The sequence below is a fragment of the Merops nubicus genome, unplaced genomic scaffold, assembly GCF_000691845.1.
Source record: "Merops nubicus isolate BGI_N331 unplaced genomic scaffold, ASM69184v1 scaffold22096, whole genome shotgun sequence".
NCBI classification, from domain to species: Eukaryota; Metazoa; Chordata; class Aves; order Coraciiformes; family Meropidae; genus Merops; species Merops nubicus.
The window spans coordinates 1,445-21,330 of NW_008617216.1; the positions used below are offsets into that span (position 1 = coordinate 1,445).

Genomic DNA, 19,886 nt, shown 5'->3' on the forward strand with positions numbered 1-19,886 from the left:
ACCTAGAACTGCAGTTTTCTGTCCTGCAAGTCACTGCTGTTGAGGTGGGTGGGGAATGTACAGTTCTCTCAACTCCTAAGCAGGATCTCCTGTCCTACAAGATGATGGCAAGTAGCTTTTAGCAATGTCTGTGGAGTTGTTCAGAGTGTGGTCTGAACAGGGTAGTTCATAACAAAATGTTCGTGCCTATTTTTAAGTGGAAAAAGGAAAATCAAAAACTTTTTTTGGTAAAAATCTCTCTATTTAGATGAGAAAACTGTTGCTTTGCTAAGAGAGAAAAACATCTGTGGTCCAGCTCAATTCAGGGTGCTGACTGCACCAATAAACCCATCATTAATCTGTATGTTTGCTAGAGCTTGCAGCCACTGGAGAACTAATGGTTGTGACAAGAGACCTGGTTGTTCCTGTGGCAGAGCAGAGCCATCTGCAGAAAAACATTTCATGTGCAGGGAGCCAGGAGTGTCACTTCCCTGAGAGCTGCTGGTCTCCCTCTCATCCTGTCTCCCAGTGTCTCGGAGCACTGCAAGCAGACAGTTGTTCTTCAGTGGTCAGAAGTTCCAAGCTTGCCAAAGCAGTGGTTGCGAGGTGGCATTTTTGCTATTGCATAAGGGCTGTATGACTAATTGCTGCTTTAATGCTTTGTTCCCTAAAATTTTCATCCCCGCCTCCCTCTCAGATGCTCATCAGAATTGATGGCTATTAAGTGATCCACAATGGCCTGTGTAAAATCCTTAGCACTGGAACTTACGTAATTAGCTGGTGTCTTTTAATACAAATAAACTGCCATCCCTGCACTGAGCTTTTGCCATTTTGCCCTGTGCTTTTTCTAATTAGAAGAATATCTGTATGGATGACAGGACAGTGTTCCTGTTTGCTTTCACTACATCTGTCTCTTCTTCCTTGGATCCTTGCCTTGTGTGTGATTAGCTGTAGAAAATAAAATACAAATAACAGTGGCTGAACTAACACTGGGGGACAATAGAACAGAGCAAATTTCTTTGCAGCTCTGAAAATCTGGGAAGTAAAACAATTGCAACATGAGCTGAACCTTTGGCAAAGTTGAATATTTGACAAAGCAGAAAGTTCTAGCCCTTTTTAGGGGAGAGGTAGAGATGTTTTAAATATTTGACTAAATCAAAATACTGTCATGAATCTGAAATGCTGTTCTTCCTCATGTCTTTCCTTAAAAAAAAAATACTGAGGAAGCCTTTCAAATGAAACCTGTTTTGATCGGAGAAGATAAAACTTTTTTAAAAAGTCTTTTGTTTAGACAATTAGTCCTCCCCAAAACTTTAGGATCCTCTTGTCGTCCCAAAACTGTGTTCTTTACCTGGTGAGAGAGCTGAAACACACACAGGGTTGAGGTATTTCTTTATTACAGATTTGTGCTGAGCTGGGTGCTATCCCACAAAGCTAGCTCAGCTCTGGACACAAACTACGGTTTATTTATACTGTAACAAGATCAACAGATGCTCCCGAGTTTACACTTAGTTGTTGGTGATTAGTATTGCATTTGTTACCGGCTAGTTGTGCTTAAATTGGCATGCATGCTTCTTGTGGGGGAGGGAGGCGAGGCGGCTTGGTCCCTAACTGAGTCGGTGGTCACCATCTCCCCAGATTGCTTTCACCTTTCCCCCAGTTTTGCTATTTGGCTGAGGCCAGTTCCTCCTGGCGCTATTCTAATCTTCTGGCCTTGACTGAAACAGGATGTTCTTCGTTAGCCCCTTCTTGTCTTGCCTCCTGAGGTTTAGCAGTTGAAAGAGAATAATCATATCTAAGCCAAATTTCTACAATTAGCAATTATTTACACTATTTATTGTTGATTTTCCAGACTTTTCAGACTTCAACCTCAGCAAAACTGGAATATTTTTAAACTGCTTAGTCTCTGACATTGAAGGTTCATGCCCAATTTTTTCCACTCCTCTGAAGCTAATCCTCCAAATGTGATGGATTTGTAATTCAATCTGGAAAGCTGATGGAAAAAATTCCAGGCCTTTGCCTATTAGGGGTCTGAGAGACCTTTCACAAGGGTAACTTTGGTTTTGTTGATGGAAAGCATCTTCTTCATACTAATTTTAGCCTTCTGAAATAACACACTTTGGGTAATACAGCTCTGACCTGGTTGTTGCCTGTACCTTGCCCCATGACTTGTCTCATAGAAGAATTTCACCAGGATAATAATGCCTTGAATGGAAGCATCAAAGATGTGAACATTTGGTAGTAGTTTGTTATAAATTTCTGTAGACGATCAGTTCTCATCAGCACGAGCCCCTGCATTGTTTGCAGAAGAAAAGAGAGACAGGGGAGTGGAGAGTGTGGTTAAGGACCACCAGCCATAAAGCTGATTGAAGCAAATCCTGCCACCTTCTGCCTTGATCCCTCTTTCTTACCTTTGTGCTGGAGCTTTGCAACCCTCAAGTCTGGGGCAAAAAGCTTTTGGGAGAGCCTGTGAGACCTCTCAGACTGTCCTTCCAACTGGGGGAGTTTTAACATGGAACTGCGTCTTCACTGGGACTGCAGGAGGATTTTATACCTAAGTAATTAAATGTGCTTATGGACTTCATTTTTATGTAGTAAGCAATATTCAGAGTTTTGAGTGCAGCACAAAACTACTGATGGTTTGGGGAAGCTGAAACCAATTTGTTTGTGTTCTTGTTAGCTGCTTAAGTTTCCAACATAAAAATGATGTTTCATCATATATTGTTTGGAAACTGTTTGTTTCTAACAAAGGCTGACCTGAGTAGCCTGGTGCTTTCCTACAGCGTGTCCTGTAGATGTTTAAATGTTCTTTGGTCTTTTCAAGTGCCTTGTCCAAACAGTTTGACTCAGGGCAAGGGTAGAGTTCCTGTCTGAGACGTTCCTTGTCAGGGCTTTTGAACTACTGAAGTGATAAATGAGTGCTAAAAGCAAACTTCCTTAAACACTTGCAACCTACCAAAAGCAGGTGACATAGTTTCTTGCAGGATAGAAGAAGCTTCAATAAAATGCATGAAGCATGATCCTAGTCAAACGCCAGTGTGTTCTCAAGGGCACAGTTGCAATTGAAGAGATCCCTCCATTACAAGGATTTGAAGCCTGCATTTGTCTTAGGGAGCGTGTTTGGCTGAAAGTTAATTCCAACCAAGGAGCAATCGGTTGCTCTAGACAAGTACTAGTACAATAAATGTGAAATCAATTAATAGGCAAAAAGCATGTGTATTGTAATCACAGAATGGTGGAGGATGGAAGGGATCTCTGGAGATCACCTAGTCCAGCCCCCTCTGCCAAAGCAGGTTCAGTTAGAGCAGGTTGCCCAGGATTGTGTCCAGGGAGGTTTTGAATCTCTCCAGAGAAGGAGCCTCCACAACCTCTCTGGGCAGCCTGTTTCAGGGCTCTGTCACCTTCACAGTAAAGAAGTCTTTCCTTATGTTCAGATGGAGCTTCCTGTGTTGCACTTTGTGCCCATTGCCCCTTGTTCTGTTGCTGGGCACCACTGAAAAAAATCTAGCCTTATCCTCTTGACACCCACCCTTTAGATCTTGACAAGCATTGGGAAGATCTCCTCTTAGTCTTTTCTTCTCCAGGCTGAACAGCCCCTGGTGTCTCAGCCTTTTCTCATAAGAGAGATGCTCCAGTCCCTTCAGTGTCTCTGTAGCCCTCTGCTGCCCTCTCTCCAGTAGTTCCTTGTCTCTCTTGAACTGGGGAGCCCAAAACTGGACAGAGTACTCCAGATGTGGCCTCACTAGGGCAGAGTAGAGAGGGAGGAGAGGCTCCCTTGACCTGCTGGTCACACTCTTTATGCACCCAAGGACACCATTGGCCTTCTTGACCACAAGGGCACACTGTGGGCTCAGGGTGAACTTGTCTCTGTGTTTTGTTAAATGTAACACATTCATGAAATTTAAGTCTAGTGAACAAACCCTTTAAATTATGGGGACTGTGGAAGATTACAATGATGTAGAGTCCATCTCTTCCAACTTTCTTATTTTTGTGGGACTCCCAAATTGGTGGGTTACCATAGGCTGATGCAAGAAGGTGCAGTTTACATCTCCCTGCTCTTCCACAGAGCATCAAATGATGCATTTCAACAGACTGGTGCTAAACCTCAGTCCCCGCTGTCCCTTGCACCTAGGAAGCTAGGAAACACCTCATCCCTTGCATTTAAAATGGAAAAGAGAAAAAGCTAACCTTGGTTTTCTTAGTGTGGTGTGGCTTTTTTTTTTTTCCTTTTTTTTTTTTTCTGTATTAAATGAGCAGGGGCAAACTGAGAGAATCTTACCAACTGCTGGTGAGAAGCCTCAGTCCTGGCAGGCTGTGATACATGTAACTGTACTAGGAGGAAACAAAGCAACAATGGCATCAGGGAGGGAGACTTTTTAGAACTGTTTTTATTTAGCTTTCATTTCTGGTTCTGTCTCCCCTCTTCTGAAGACACATTTGTGAATTTTTTTAGTGGTACACCATTGCCGCCGTGGTTTTTGAGCTTGAATATTTAACTCTATGAAGTAGTGCTTGTAACAAAATTTGGGCCTCGCTTGACTACAATGCTGTACAGAGATGACAAGACAATCCCTGCCCTCATGAACTTGCAACTGAAACGGAGGAAGTAGAGATTGTAAGAGGAAACAAAGCTAATGGGGCCAGCTGACTGGACTGGGGTCCCACAGCCTGCCAGGAGTAAACTCAGGAATAGAAACACATCAGTGAAATCCCAGAGGCTACAGCCCACACTGCTGTTCATGCAGGAGGATATCCTCAGACTATCCTGTATCTTCCAGTCCTTGGGAAATAATTCAGACAGGATGGGCACTGAAAACAACTCCATGAACGTGTGGAGGGAGGAGCATGACTCTTAAAATCCCTTTGCTTCTTATCAGTAAAACAACTGATGTGATTTCACGTGGAGTATCCAAGTTTGGGAAAATAAAGCTATCGCATAGAGGATTGAAATTCAAGGCATGACAGAAAGGCTTTCACACACAATTTTGCTAGAAACTCGAAAGCATAAAACTATGATTTTTATGTATATAAACTACAATTTACTGCCTTGCATGGCATTAAACGCTTTTGGTTAGAAACTACTCTGTGAATTATAGCTGTCTTTTGGGAAAGGCTTGGGTTTGCTGGCCTGTCTCTGTAATCACTAATGACTTTAAGGTGCTGCTGAGAAGGCAGTGGGTTTGAGCCCACGTGTCCTGTTTTGTCTTTGTACTTTACCCATTGCCGCAGTTCCTGATTACTTCCAGGAGTATATTAAGCAGAATAACGTCTGTAGAGTAACTAACATCTGTTGTACCTTTTTTGTCTCCTCCCCAGGGGAGATGTGTGTCAGACTGGCTTGTTTTATTTTAGATGGACTTCTAAAACCACATAAAAACCTCCCACCCTGAGATAAGTCATCTCTGAGAAGTCAACAAAAGCACATGAGACATGTGCACATGGAAGGTGAACTCAAAGAAGCGTGCCAGGTCGCTGGAGCGGAAGGCAGCGAGGCAGGTCTTATCTCTTCCTTCCAACGGGGCTTTGTTCAGGGGACTGCTCTGCAGAAGGCTTCTTGTCCTGAGCCAGTGAGCTGTACTTCACTGTACAAAGTTTCTCTGAGCAAAAGGATCCAAGCTTCTGACTTGAGCCTTCAGTCTGGAGCTCTCGTCATCCTCCCAAGAGGCAATGGGTGTCTCCTGCTGCCTGCTGCTCTTTTTAAGCAAACCTGGTGAGTGCAGGTCTCAGCAGCCATGCTTTGAGGAGTGGTTGTGGTCTTCCATCTGGAGCTGGCTGCCTCTTAAGCAGTCTGTTGCATGTCAGGTTTGTTTTCCCCAAATGCTGTGTGAGTCTTTGGACTCAAAGAGTGCAGGGAAATGCATGGTGTTTCCTTTTTTAATCAAACAAGGTTTGTGAAGACTTCTACATGGAGCTGAAATTTTGTTGCTCACTTTGCCTCACAGCTGTAACTCACCGAAATATTCCCATTTTGCCTGCCTCAGCTGACAAGAGTTTCCCTTACACTTACTCCTAACTACCTACTTTCAGTACTCCTTTATCTATGCTTCTATTTAATAGTACTAGAATGACTGTTTCAGTGCCAGAGTGTTTTATGTACATCATACTTTGATTTGTAAAACATTGCTGTTGTATTGCTGATGATCACTGTATCCTTATTTCTAATCAAACTTGCTGGGTAGTCTTACCACAGAAGCTCAAAAATGTAGGCTGTGTAACAAGTTTGAATTCATCCTAGAATAGCTTTGGAATATTTCTGCATGTCACCTGGTTCAACTTCCCACTCAAAGCAAAGCTAATTTCAAAGTTAGACTGCTCAGCACCTTGTTCTTACTGCTGACATCCTCCCAGTAATTATAACTATGAAAACTGCAATTGGAAAAACCTTATATATCCCAGTATAACTTTACCATTGTTATTTTTAAACAACAGTTAATGTATCGTGTGTACTAAGCTGCTTTTTTCTTTTGCTCTTGTGGTGTGCTTTTAAGTCTGGTTGCAAAAGTCACTGCTGTTGTCATACTCCTTTTGCCTAGGTATGGAAAAGACATTTTCTGGTTCAACTTTGTAATGAAATCTGATTTAAGGAAAAGAAAGCTAAAAAAAATTAAAAAATAATCAAACCAAACAATCTGGATGATCAGAGTGGTGAAGTGTACTTCCCACAGTTGTGGGGTTTATGGCTTGTTTGCATCCCTGTGGTGTGAAGGGTGGTGACAGGAGGCGCTTGTTGAAGGAGAACCGGGAGGTCCCATCGCAGCCCTGCGGCGCAGTTTGGCTGCACCACAGCTCCATCTGCTGTTGAGAACCACAGCTTGTCCTTTGTGGCCAAACCCTTCACAGTTTTATACCGAGTCTTGTGCTTCTTAGTACATTTTCAAACAGTTTTTACTCTTGTGAGGAGGTGCTCCTTGGGACACCTCCAAACTGTGTTTTGATGTTCTGGATTTGGGATTTCTTTTAATTTCTTGGCAGTAACCAGCAGTTATGACATCTCTCTCCTACTGCTTCACAAACTTTAGGGCTTTTTAGTCATGTTATGTCTTACCTTTGCAAAGACAAGTTCCTACAAAGTATAAAGTCACATCATCTAGCAATAAAGTAGCTGAGTAATAGGTACTTGTGATTTTTTTTTTTCCTGAAGAAGTCTAGGTCTGTGTCTGTGCTAGAGAGCTTACACGTGTCCATTGTTTGAGTTATAAATATGATGAACAGAGGCAGTTTGGCTGCTGTGAGGTTGTCAGTTTTACAGATTGAAGTTGGAATGGGAAAGAAGAATGTGACTGGCAATGAGTGAATCTACAGCGTGGCTCAGAGTCAAGATGAAGAATCCTGACACTTTGATCAATGTAGTTACTAATACTGGCAAAAGAAAAGTTAAATTCCTGTGCTTTCCCCCTCCTCAATATGGAGAGGCAGACCAATAGAGTGTTGGGATTTGGGAGGTTATTTTGTGGGAGTAGGCTGACAGATCACATCACAAAGAAACCATAGTAAATCATATATCTAAACAAAAATTAACCATTGTTTGGGTAAAATTTTCATATTGGAGTATTACTATCCTAATCTTCCAGCTCCTACAGAGTAGGAACAGTAAGATGACCTTTCAGAACTGTTTTGCACAATACCCTGTTGAATAACCTCAGTCTGATACAATTAAACTATTATGATTTTTCTTTTTTTTTTTTTTCTCTCTCCATTGTAAGTTTTGTCTGTTTCATATTAAGCTGCCTGCACTGAGCAGGTTTTGCTACACATCTTTGAAGTTCAGGAAAGCTGAATATTTTTGTGCTATGTTCTTGTAGTTGGTGCTGTGGCTTCAGGCAGGAAGGGTGCAGAATCCGATATTAAAGCTATAGGTTTAATTTTAGATGATTCCATAAAAGGCAAACAGGGCACATGAGCCTCTGGGGTTTTTTTTCTATCTCTGGCTGGCAGCCTAACCAGTAAAGTTAAACAGAAAAAGATACTTCTCTCCTTTACAAACAGACCTGGAGCAAAAGATGTATTAGTTGTACATTCTAATAGTGTTGGCGCTTGTTAAGCTATATTGTGATTTTTGTTAGATATGTCTTATCTAATCCTTCTCTTTAATTGACCCAAGGTCTTATGACCAAAGACTTCTTCAGGGGCTGACCTTGTTCTGCCTTTCTGCATCTAATCACTACAACTAATCACTCTTGATTATGCTTGATGCAGAAAGTGAAACAAAAATTAATAATAAATATGCAAATAAAGAAGGAGCAGGTGAGTTGTCAGTGCAAAATAAGCCCAGCATATGTTAACAGCACTTGAGTTCAGGGGCAGAACCCTTAAATACATTCACAATAATATTGCTGCATGCTTACTCACAAGTAGTAAATAGTTCCACTAAGCGGAACTGTGGAACATGCATAAATTAGTTTTATTTGGGTCTGGAAGCAGTTGCTGAAGCTAACTTATTCAGGGTGAAGACCTTGTCTCTTATGTCTGTCAAGACCATGCAGATGTTCTCAGAACAGGAAATGGGAAAGATTGGTTCCTGGAGCATCTGAGATATTTGGCAATGTCGTTGGTGTGAAGGCAGATGGGTGAGCAGAGATGTTCAAGCCAGCAGATGTCAGGCTGTTACCAGCAGCAAAAAATTAGGAAAGGAAAAGATGGTGCTTTGTGCTGATGGACGCCAAAATTGTGAAACTACAGGTCACTTTCAAATGATTAATAGAAGTAGTGATGATTTGTGAATATGTGGTAATTAAGCAGCACAGCTCTTCTGGAGTAGACTTGTATTTTGGTTTGTTTTTGGTGTTTGTTTGTTTTTGGCTTTTATAGTAAAAGCCTGTGTGGATTTAAGATTATGCCCATGCGAGAAGCTGCCTTGTAAAAGCAACTGATAAGCTCTTCTGTATGGGCGAATGTGTGGGGAAGGGTCATGGGGAATAGTGCTTACAAAGCAGTGTGAATAATAGCTGAAAAACTGATCTTAATAATTGAGATTAGATTTATAATGAGGCAATAACGCCAACACTGTGGGGTTTGGGTTAAGTGGTGTGTATAGACTTGCAGCATTTGTAAGGCAGCGGAAAGAACCGGGGAGTGTAGGTGAATTAGTGAAAATTGCAAGGAGAGGAGAAGTACTCCATAAAACTACCTGAAAAATCTGTCAGCAGCACAACTACTAATGAGAATCAGTATTTTCTAAGAATTAAAACCAAACCACAATAAATCAACAAAGCACTTTCTAACAAGAATGTTTAATTTTCAATCTTATGCTCCAAAGGGGAGAGAAGGAAGAGGTGCTTGGTGTGTGCCTGTTTGCTTTTTAAATAAGGGTAGTAAGGAATTTTGCCAAGACTCAAACCAATGCAGGACAATTATTCTTTTTACGTGTTGATGACATTTTATTGCATCAGATACGTTGTGACCCCTCGGTAGATTTGCCTGATTTCCTAAATATATTTAGAATATCTCATGTTAAGTATGATACCATAAAAAAGACATAGCTGACTAATAGCTGAAAATAACATTTCTTCAGTATATACACCTCTAATCTTGACTGGTTTCATTTGTGAAGCAGAAGAATTTTGATGTATTCAGAGTATAAATTAGTTCAATGACATTATTTTTTATCTTAGTAAAACTTTTTTTTTCTTTTGTTTGATTTTCACCTGCAAAGTGACCGTCAGCACTTCCAGTGGACTCCAGAATCAATTTTAGCTTCCTGAACATGCCGTTGTTCCTTCTGCTTACAGATTGATCACTTTGGATTTGATGAGAATCTCATGTTCCAGCAGCGGTATCTAGTAGCAGATCAGCACTGGAAGAAGGACAATGGACCAATATTATTTTACACAGGCAATGAAGGAGACATCACGTGGTTCTGCAACAATACAGTATGTAGAAAATAGGTTATTGATTCTTGAATTACAGTCCTTCTTTCCAGTAGTTGCATACTAGAAAAAACAAGAGCAAGAAGACAGTGTCAGAATATAATTCCAAGAGAAGTTGTAATAGTTATGATTGTTAAGGATGAGGAAGCTGAACAAAAGCACAGAAAAAGTTTTAGAGGTTCAGGGTGCCATTCGAAGCCCATGGAAATCTAAGGAATGCAGTTGTATTAGCTTCCTGGGGTAGTGAAGAAAATATCTAGAGGAAACACTATTATGTGCCTCAAGCTAAGAATGCAAATTTTTGGACCAAATGACATTTATAATAGTGGTTTACATTCCCTACATAAAGTGGGAAGTTTTGATATTTTTTTTTTCCCTTACAAGAAAAATGTGAAGTGAAATGAAGGGAACTGGATATCAAAGACAGATTCTTGTTCTCTGACAAGAGCTGTGGAAGTTTTTACTTCCCTGACTGATACAAATGCAGAATGGAGTGTGTGAGTATTTTTCAGCCACTTCAATACAAAGTCCAGTAGCACAACAGGAGGTGGTGTGTGCTGAGCTCAAGGCAACCAAGGACTGCTTACACACTTTGTTCTGTCAGCAGGCAATCTCTGTCTGCCTGTTTCCATAACTGGTGGTAACAAGCTGCTGTCAACAAGTAATAACAAGTTGTGGTTATTTATTACTTGAAAATAAGTGTATTACAGTGCTCTAGATTATTGCTTACTGCCAGACAAATTTTGTGTTTGCTGTAATTTTGTCCTAACTCAAATGCATGCTTTTATTCTGTAGTGGCTTTTATTTGCTATGGATTAAGCTCATGCCATAGGATTTCTCTCAGGATTGCCTGTGTATACTCACAAAACAATGCTGTCTAATATTTTGCAGTATTAAAATATACATCTCTTCTTTGTGTATGTGTCCCCATCTCTGGATGGTTATCTGGTTTGTGTGTTTTCCAGCTTCAGTGATACTCCAAAACCAAAGTGCTGTCATTCTTTCTAGTTCTATTCTTGTAGTTATAGTTTTCTAATCAAAGAAAAAGAGTTAGAATACACTAGACTGAAAGTAGAGACTTTGAAAATAATTGATTCAACTTATTTAGATGCACATTTTCCTCCCACCAGGGTTTTATGTGGGATGTGGCTGAAGAGCTTAATGCCATGTTAGTATTTGCTGAACACAGATATTATGGAGAATCTTTGCCCTTTGGGAATGAATCTTTCAGCGTAAGTCTCTTCTTTTGTCTTCCTTAAATGTGTTCTATACAAACATAATTGTGCCAGTTGTAATTCTTGCCAGTGCAATGAACGTTAGTCTGAGTAAGATTTAAATGTGCTAAAAGCACACAACTAATTTTGTAAATATCTTTTCTAAGACTAAAAAAAAAACCCTGTGATTTTCTGGCACTTCAAGGGATACCTGCAAAGAATATCTCATTTGTTATCAGACACAGATTTAGAGCTCTGCAGTTGCTGTGGGGAGTAGAAAGACTACTGCTGGAAATTACTCCCATGCTGTATGTAACCTGCTTTCTTTGTCTCAGGACTCCAAGCACCTGAATTACCTGACATCAGAGCAAGCTCTGGCAGACTTTGCAGTACTCATTGAGCACTTGAAGACAAGCATTGCAGGAGCCCGTTACAGCCCTGTCATAGCTATAGGAGGATCTTATGGAGGAATGCTTGCAGCCTGGTTTAGGATGAAGTACCCCCATGTGGTAGTTGGGTGAGTGGATTCATCCTGCTCAAACACAGAGCAGGCTTTTGTTACTTCTGTGCTGTAAATATTACAGTACTGGGAGAAGTACCATAATTCAAGATGGCTTGAATTTTTCATTATTGGGAGGAGGAATTAAGTTACCTTGAATTTGGGAAGAGGTCCTGTTTGCCTAATCAAGACAACTGTAGGTCACCACCTACTGGGTGCTGTGTATTTTCAGAATTATCTGTTTAGCTTTGTAAAAACAATTATTATGAACACTGACATTGCATCTGATATTTTTAGGGTCACCAGACTTCTTGGTGACTTGAGGCAGGCTTTAATCTCTTCCAATGCCTTAGCTTCCCTCTGTGAAACAAGAATAGTAATTCCCCTTCCTTTGCTTGCTAGTGAGTAGATTTTTGTGGTCAGGGACTCTCTTCACTTGAGTTTGCACAGTGCCTAGAGAGAAAGCCCTAGTTGCTAGATGAGAATGAAAAACAAAGTCTGAATTTCTGCTTAATATATTTACTTGTATCTTTGTACTAGCATCTGAGACTTAGAACCTTCAGCAGCCTTTGCATGCAGACCTGTGGAATAGTTTTGCAGCGTTATGGTTAGTTCATACAGGGCTCAGTGTCCAAGCTGAATTATCAAAGCTACTTGAATAGTGACTGTGGGGAGGGTATTGACCAGAGGATGGAAGGGGTCTTTTTATGTCCCTTTGCAGAGCTTTGGCAGCCTCTGCCCCAATCTGGCAGTTTGGTGATTTGGTTCCATGTGGCACTTACTTCAGCATAGTGACCAATAATTTCAAAATGAGTGGAACAGGCTGCTCAGAAAGCATCCGGAATTCCTGGAATGCCATTAACAACCTTTCCTCAACAGGTAAGACCTCACCAATGCTCTTTCAAAGGACTGTAATGTTCAGGATTCTGTTATGACTTCACAAAATCAGCATGCTTGTGTTATAGTTGAAAGCCATATGTATTTGGGTTTTTGAAACTATGCTGCTAGTACTGAAAACTGTCAAATGAGCTTAACATTATTTTTTAAAAGTCTGCTTTGTTGGATAACAAGCTTTGTCCAAGCTTTGTTGATAACAAGATACATGATTCTCTGATTCTACAACTACTTGAAAGGAGGTTGTAGCAAGACAGGTGTTGGGTTTTTTCCCCAGGTAACAAGTGATAGGACAAGAGAAAAGGGCTTGAAGTTGCACCAGGGAAGGTTTAGACTGGGCAGAAGGAAAAACTTCTTCACCGACAGGGTTGTCAGGCACTGGAACAGGCTGCCCAGGGAAGTGGTGAAGTCACCATCCCTGCAGGTATTTAAAAGATGTGTGGGTGTGGTGCTGAGGGACATGGTTGGCAGTGTCAGGTTAAGGGTTGGACTCAATGATCTTAAGTTTATTTTCAAATTCTATGATTGCATATGAGATAAGGTCACTGTACAGCAAAGGAATTAAACTAGAAATAAATATTAATCTGGATACTTCAGTTTAGTGTCCTAAAGAAAAAGCCTGGTATGATGAATTAGCTAATTAAAATCAAGGAAGCTGAACTGGATGAGTTCTAGACCAGACAATAATAGTGAAAAGTCAGGAGAGTCCCAAGAGATCTACCTATTGATAGTCCTTGCACTGAGAACTAGCAGGTTTGAAGTTTTCTTTCCACTGGAAGAAGCATGCCCTTATGTAACTTTCCACCAAAGAATGTGCTAAATGTCTTGTCTGTCTCTTTGTTTTGTTTTGATATCTTAGTTGTGACATACCCACAGACTAAGGTATGCAGATTTTTTTTCCCTTCACTTACAGGTGCTGCCTAAAATTTGATCTGCTATGCTTGTATGTATGTGGAGTAATATCACCAGATTAGTTATGCTAAATGAAAATGTATTTTGGCAGCAGCACAACTGACCTGTGTGTTTATGGTACCATACACTAAATATTTCAATTTCTTATTAAAGATACAGGTTTACAGTGGCTTTCCAGTACATTTCATTTGTGCAGCCCATTAAGAAATCTTCAGGATGCTGCTCTATTGAAAAACTGGCTGAGTGAGACGTGGGTAAACTTGGCTATGGTGAACTATCCCTATAAAGCTGACTTCTTGCAGCCTCTGCCAGCTTGGCCTATACAGGTAATTGGGAATCAGTGTCTTGTAGAATTGACCATTTGGTTTAACTAATTCTCTCCTTCTCTCCTGGCCTGCACCTTTTCCTTTATTTTTGTCTCTGTAGAACCAACGTGGCTGAAGAAAGAGAACCAGGGCAATCTCTTATTTTGCATCAACTGGGTTGTTGACTGTCTCTTGCAGAGCTAATAGGTTGCATCTAGAGCCCAGAAGAATAGTGCCAGGGATGACTGAAAAACCTCAGCTGTCCTGCAGAATTTTCTTGGGGAGCACAAATGCTGCGCAAAAAGCACATGCTATTAAAGCTTCTGATGCCAGGCTTAGCTGGCAGAGCTTGCAACTGAACAGAAAGTTTTGAGCCTATGTCTTTTCTGATGTGGAAGAACTACTGGGAGAAGAAATGTGGATCCTCACCAATGCCTTCCTTGCAGGGTTGCTCCTCAAAGCAGAACCTCTTTTCACACTTGCAGACCTTCCCTGATGCGGTTCTGGTTTTCTGCAGTGCTTTGGCCAAGATTTCCATTTGCTTGAGGTGATTTTGTTCTTTTAAAACACTAGTTGTATTTCCATGCAGTTTGTCTGACTGTACTTCAGAAAGAAATTGATATCCCATCAGTTATCATGTATGAATCTTTTTTTCTTGCAGATATAGACCCTCCCCTTCTCTCTTTGTTGCAGGAAGTCTGCAAGTTCTTGAAGGATCCCCATCTCCCTGACAAATTGTTGCTGCAGAATGTTTTTCAGGCAGTAAATTTATACTACAATTACTCAGGAGAAGCCTCATGCTTGGACATGTCTGAAACTGCAACAAAGAATCTCGGCCAGTTGGGTTGGTACTATCAGGTATGCACTCTATCCTTTCTAAATGGTAGTTTGGTGAGGTTTTTTGGGCTAGAGCTGATGAGAATTGTCAAGTCATTTGACTGCCGACATTGCGCCAGATATAATAGGTGTACTGATGACAAGTGCAAGCGTGAAGCATATATCTGTTCTGGCCCCTCAACAAGAAGGGCAGGAAGGAGGATCAAGGGAGCTATAGCCCTGGCAGGCTGACCTTGATGCCAGGGAAGGTTGTGGACCAGATCATCTTGGGTACTATGATGTGGCACATACAAGACAATGAGGCAATCAGCTTGGTCGTGACCCAGTAAGTGGATGAGGGAGTGGCTCTGCATGTTGTTTACCTGCACTTCAGTAAAGCCTTTGACACCATTTCCCATAGTATCCTCCTTGAGAAACTGGCTGTTTGTGGCTTGGATGAGTGTACTCTTTGCTGGCTGAAAAACTGGGGGGGGATGGCTGGGCCCCAGAATGCTGTGGTGAATGGAGATAAATCCAGTTGGTGGCCAGTCATAAGTGGTGTTCTCCAAGGCTCAGTACTGGGCCCTGTTCTTTTTAATATCTTTATCAATGATCTGCACAAGGAGGGTCAAGGCCACCTTCATTAAATTTGTAGATGACACCATTAGGTAGGAGTGTTGATCTGATTGAGAGTAGCAGGCTCTGCAGAGGGACCTGGACAGGCTGGATCAGTGGACTGAGGCCAGTGGGATGAGGTTCAACAGGGCCAAGTGCCGGGTCCCGCATTTGGGTCACAACAACCTCAGGCAATGCTCCAGGCTTGGGGAAAAGCAGCTGGAAAATGCCTTTTGGAAAGGGCCCTAGGGGTGCTGAAGGTGCGCCGGTGGGGTGCCCAGGTAGCCAAGAAGGCCAATAGCATCCTGGCCCGGATCAGAAATAGTGTGGCCAGCAGGAGTAGGGAAGTGATTGTCCCTCTGTACTTGGCACTGGTGAGGCTGCACCTTGAACACTGTGTTCAGTTTGGGGCATTCAATACAAGACAGACATTGAAGTGCTGGAGCAGGTCCAGAGAATGTCAACAAAGCTGGTGAAGGGTCTAGGGCACAAGTCTTATGAGGAGCATCTGAGGGAACTGGGGTTGTTCAGCCTGGAGAAAAGGAGGTTGAGGAGAGACCTTCTCACTCTCTACAACTACCTGAAAGGAGGGTGTGGTAAGATGGGGGTTGTGGGATTTTTTTTTTTTTTTTCCCCCATGGGACAAGTGATAGGACAAGAGGAAATGGCCTCAAGTTGTGCCAGGGGAGGTTTAGATTGGATACCAGGGAAAATGTCTTCACTGAAAGGTTTGTCAGGCACTGGAACAGGCTGCCCAGGGAAGTGGTTGAAACAATTACAGTAATTACTGATTAAATCTTGTTTGATTTTATTTATTTAAATACTGCACTAGCAGCTGTTGGACAGTATCCTGGGAATACATCTTGTTTCCCTGCTCTTTCTTCCAGGCTTGCACTGAGATGGTGATGCCCTTGTGCACAGATGGCATCAATGACATGTTCGAGCCGCAGAAATGGGACTTCGATGCCCTTTCAGAGGAGTGTTACAGGCTGTGGGGAGTGAGGCCTCGCCCCTCTTGGATTCTTTCTGTGTATGGAGGGAAAAACATCAGTTCACACAGCAATATTGTCTTCAGGTGAGCTTTGTCTCAGCGGAGTTTTCCAGCAGTTGGGGTTGTCAGTGCAGAGTGCCTGCCCTAAGTAACAAAAGGAACTGTCTCCAACACTCCAGCAGAATAAATGATGGACATGCTTTGTGTTGTTCTCGAGAGGAAAATGGTCAGGCTGCAGTGGCCGAGGAAGCCAACTGTTCTGTCACTGTCTGTGTGGCTCTAAAAGAAGAATCTGGGTTGGGATTCTGCCAAATGTAATTTTCTTCCCATGTGGATTCCTTCTTATCTTGTGGCCAAAGTCCAGGTTTCCCATGCTGGTAAATCCATCTAGCCTTTATGAAGCCAAAGCACTGTCTCTTCCACATAAAAGGAAAGTCTAAAGGAGCTCTGGCTATAACACAAGATCTCGGTCACTAAAATTGTTGCTCTGGGTGATAGCCTTGCAGAGGGGCTGGCGTGACATTCCTTTTTCCCTTTGATACAGAAAAGAGAGGGAAGTGACTTGGGGAGCTTTCCTATTACTGCCAATTGCCCTTTTCATGTAGCGGTAATTAGGCAAATTTCAACCAGCTTGTGCAAGGTCCAGATCTAAAGAGATGTTTCCATTCTAGCAAGGCATGGTGGTAATACCACAGAAGTTTGTCTCAAACGCATTTGTGTGTGGACAGGAAGGGAAAGATGTTTCAGTCCAGTGCAAAAACTAGTTCATGCTGCTTGTTCTCTGCTCAGCCTTCACTTTCCTTATTTTTAACCTTAAACTCTGCTTTCTTTAAAGGATGGTTCATGTAGTTGTACTTGTGCTGTGAGGTGATACAGAAATTTGAACAGCAAAGTACTGGCTGCTCTTTGGGCTGTTACATGGTAGGGAGGCATTTAATAATCCTTCTGAAGCCTGTGCTTCAGGAGGTCTGACCTGCTGTACTGACTGCTCACTGCAGGCAGCTCCTGGATATATCCCTCTGGGCTCTGGTTTTAAAATTGTGCAAGGCATTTTAAAAAAAAAAACAAAACACAAACCAAGCAAACACCCAAAAAAACCCCAAACCAACCAAAAACCCCACAACCAAACCAAAACCTCTGCTGCTCCTTTAAACAAACCTCAGAATTAGACTGCTGGACTTGGTGCATAGGTGTGTATTTTAAAAGTAGAAAGTCCTCACTTGAACTGGGGATTATTCTCTGAATTTCAGCTGTTGCTGTTGGTCTGTTTGGCTCCAAAAGCCTGTTGCTTTCCTCATGTTTGCCTCTTGCTGTTTCTGTCCCAGCAGGACATCTGCTCTTGAGTGAGAAATTTTGCCCTTTTTTGGTTAACTTTTTAATAGGAAAAAAAATGCGTTGATTTAACTTAATTTCTGCAGAGTGTTGCTTATTTCCAAGGCTTCACAGCTCTCTACAGTAGAAATCCGCTTTGTAAGCGACGGACAAACAAACAAATCTAAATAAGTGTTTAAGAATTTATGCCAGCTGAAAGAGCTTGAAATGAGAGAGGCTTGAAAGCAACCAAATGAATGAAGAAGTAGTGCTGTACACACAAAGCTTGGGATCTCAAGCTGGGTTGTTTCTCTTTAAACAAATACATTGTCAACACTGTACATTTTATAGAAGAGCCTTTTATCCTTGAACACTGCAGAGTGCTTTACAAAAAATATCCCTCTGTTTACCAGGGGCTGCAGCTCCCTGTAGGGTAAGAAGCACTGTGCTTTGAGTGTTGGGCAACTTGCACAACAGTTTTGTGCAGGAAGGGGAGAATACTCCCATCTAACGAGAACCACTGTAGGGTGGATTTATCCAGCTGCCGTGGGATCTGGCCAGGATGCTTGAACTGGTGCTGCTGCTGCTCCCTCTGTGAGCAGTGCCTCGCTCTGCAGATTCACCCTCTGGTCTAAGTGTTGTACAATATCAGTGCAGGAGCCTCTGCTGCCCCTTTGGTGCCTTCCTGAAGGTATGTGGTGTCTGGGTGGTTACATAGCATGTAGGTTGATACTATTTGCCTCTCCTGGGCAGTGCATCTGTAGTAAAACACTAGTTTGAGGAAATTGGGGGTTTCAGAACCTTGTTTGCCCTTTCACTTCCTGCACTGTCCATTCCTGATGCTCTTGCTGGAACATGCCTTGTACTTGGTGTGGAAGTGCTGCACTGTGGTGGGAATGGAGTTTTAACACTGTTCCTGCGTGTGGTGGCAGAAAGCTTGTAGCAGTTGGTAGTGTGGTAGTCAAAGTCGGCCCAGGTTGTATAAAACAGTATTTAATACATTGTGCACAGTCTAAAGGTTGCTGTCTATTGACCTGGATGGATCACACCTGTATGCTTCTAAGGTAGGGCACCCCTCTGTCCTGTTCTGCACTGGCAGGGAAGAGGCAGAAAGGGCAGGAAGCAAAGGCTCTGCTGGAGAGCTGCCACAGCTGTGTGTAGAGGAGGGGATTGTTAGCATACAAGACAGCAGTGGAGGAGAAGAGAAGGCAGAACCATGCCCAGCTGAAGAGAAAAGGTGAGAGGAAAAAAAATAGTGAAAGGAAACTAGGTGTTTGTGGAGAGTGGGCATGTTAAAAAAGGATGCAGAGACAGCACTGCTGAGATGGTCCAAAAGCTCTTCTTGTTCTGGGCAGGGCTGGAGGGCAGAGGAGGCTCTGAAGGGATGTTAGGAAAGGGACCTGTTTGCTGTGGGATAGGCACGACCCTGTTTACACTGTCAAGGAAGTGTGATGAATTGAAAATAGGACTTGTGTGCTAATATTTTGCATCAGGTTGTTTTTTTTCTGAAGCCCACTTGTCTGGCTACTGCTGGAAAGGAATGACTGACTTTATTCTTTCTTTTCTTCTGTTTCCGTTTACATTGGGAAACTTCTGCTCTGTTCAATGGGCAACTGAGTACTTGAATGCTTAGTTTTAACACATAAATAATCCATTCCAGTTGGTGCTGAATCATCTTATTCTGTAAAACTGCTAAGACTTAAAATTTTGTGGTGAGCTCTCCGTGGCTCCTCCTCTCAGCAAGTATCACTTCCCAAACTGTCAGTACCTCTGGTGCCATCATTTGGCAGGAGCCACAGAGGATGCAGCCAGAAGCTCCCAGAAAAGCCAGAGACAGTGTTGTTTTTTTGTGACATGCTTAGTTTCCACATGACTGGGACCAAAAGATCCAAGTTCATGTACATCTTGGGTCTCTCGGCAACTCATCCCCCTGTTGCCAAGGTGCTCTGCTGATTCAGGCAACCTTTTAAATCAAATGCTGTTTGCTTATTGGTCAGCTCTGTATGCTTTTTGTTTTGCAGATACAAAATGTTTCTCTTCTTCTAAGTCATATTTAGAACCACTGACAATAAAGAACTACAGAGATTCAAGATACTTGTTTTTTTTCACTGGAGAAACAAAGTATTAGCTCAGACCTCATCAGGTTTCTACTCTTAGTTATTTCTACAAAGCTCTTTTTTATTCATCATTTCTCTCTGGTATTTTCTGGTGCTGACATTGTGGCATTTTTCTAGCTGCATATCTCTTAATGTCCAAGGATGTTTTAATTACTTAGATGCCCCTAGAAATTTACACTGCCCTACAACCACCTGTCTCTAATATTTCCTTCTGTAGGTGGGTCCAGTGTTTTAGAATCAGATCTAGATTTGTGTAGTTCCATAGTATATGGATGTTGCTTTCTTTGTGCAGAAAGATGTATACCAACAAAGAGGAAAGCAGGAAAGACTACTAGGAGGTCTGCCTGGAAGAGCAAGGAGCTCCTGG

The 19,886-nt window shown here is 42.1% G+C and overlaps 1 protein-coding gene across 1 annotated transcript; it reads left to right on the forward strand.

The window, feature by feature from the left end:
- Positions 1–6,696: 6,696 nt before the first annotated feature.
- Positions 6,697–16,175, forward strand: PRCP (prolylcarboxypeptidase (angiotensinase C); the record flags this gene model as incomplete). Its single annotated transcript, XM_008943084.1, has 9 exons — positions 6,697–6,776; positions 7,623–7,677; positions 9,708–9,848; positions 10,976–11,077; positions 11,395–11,576; positions 12,280–12,437; positions 13,518–13,690; positions 14,363–14,527; positions 15,988–16,175. Coding segments are annotated over 9 exons (1,244 nt in total), but the record flags the coding sequence as incomplete, so codon positions are not given.
- Positions 16,176–19,886: the final 3,711 nt, after the last annotated feature.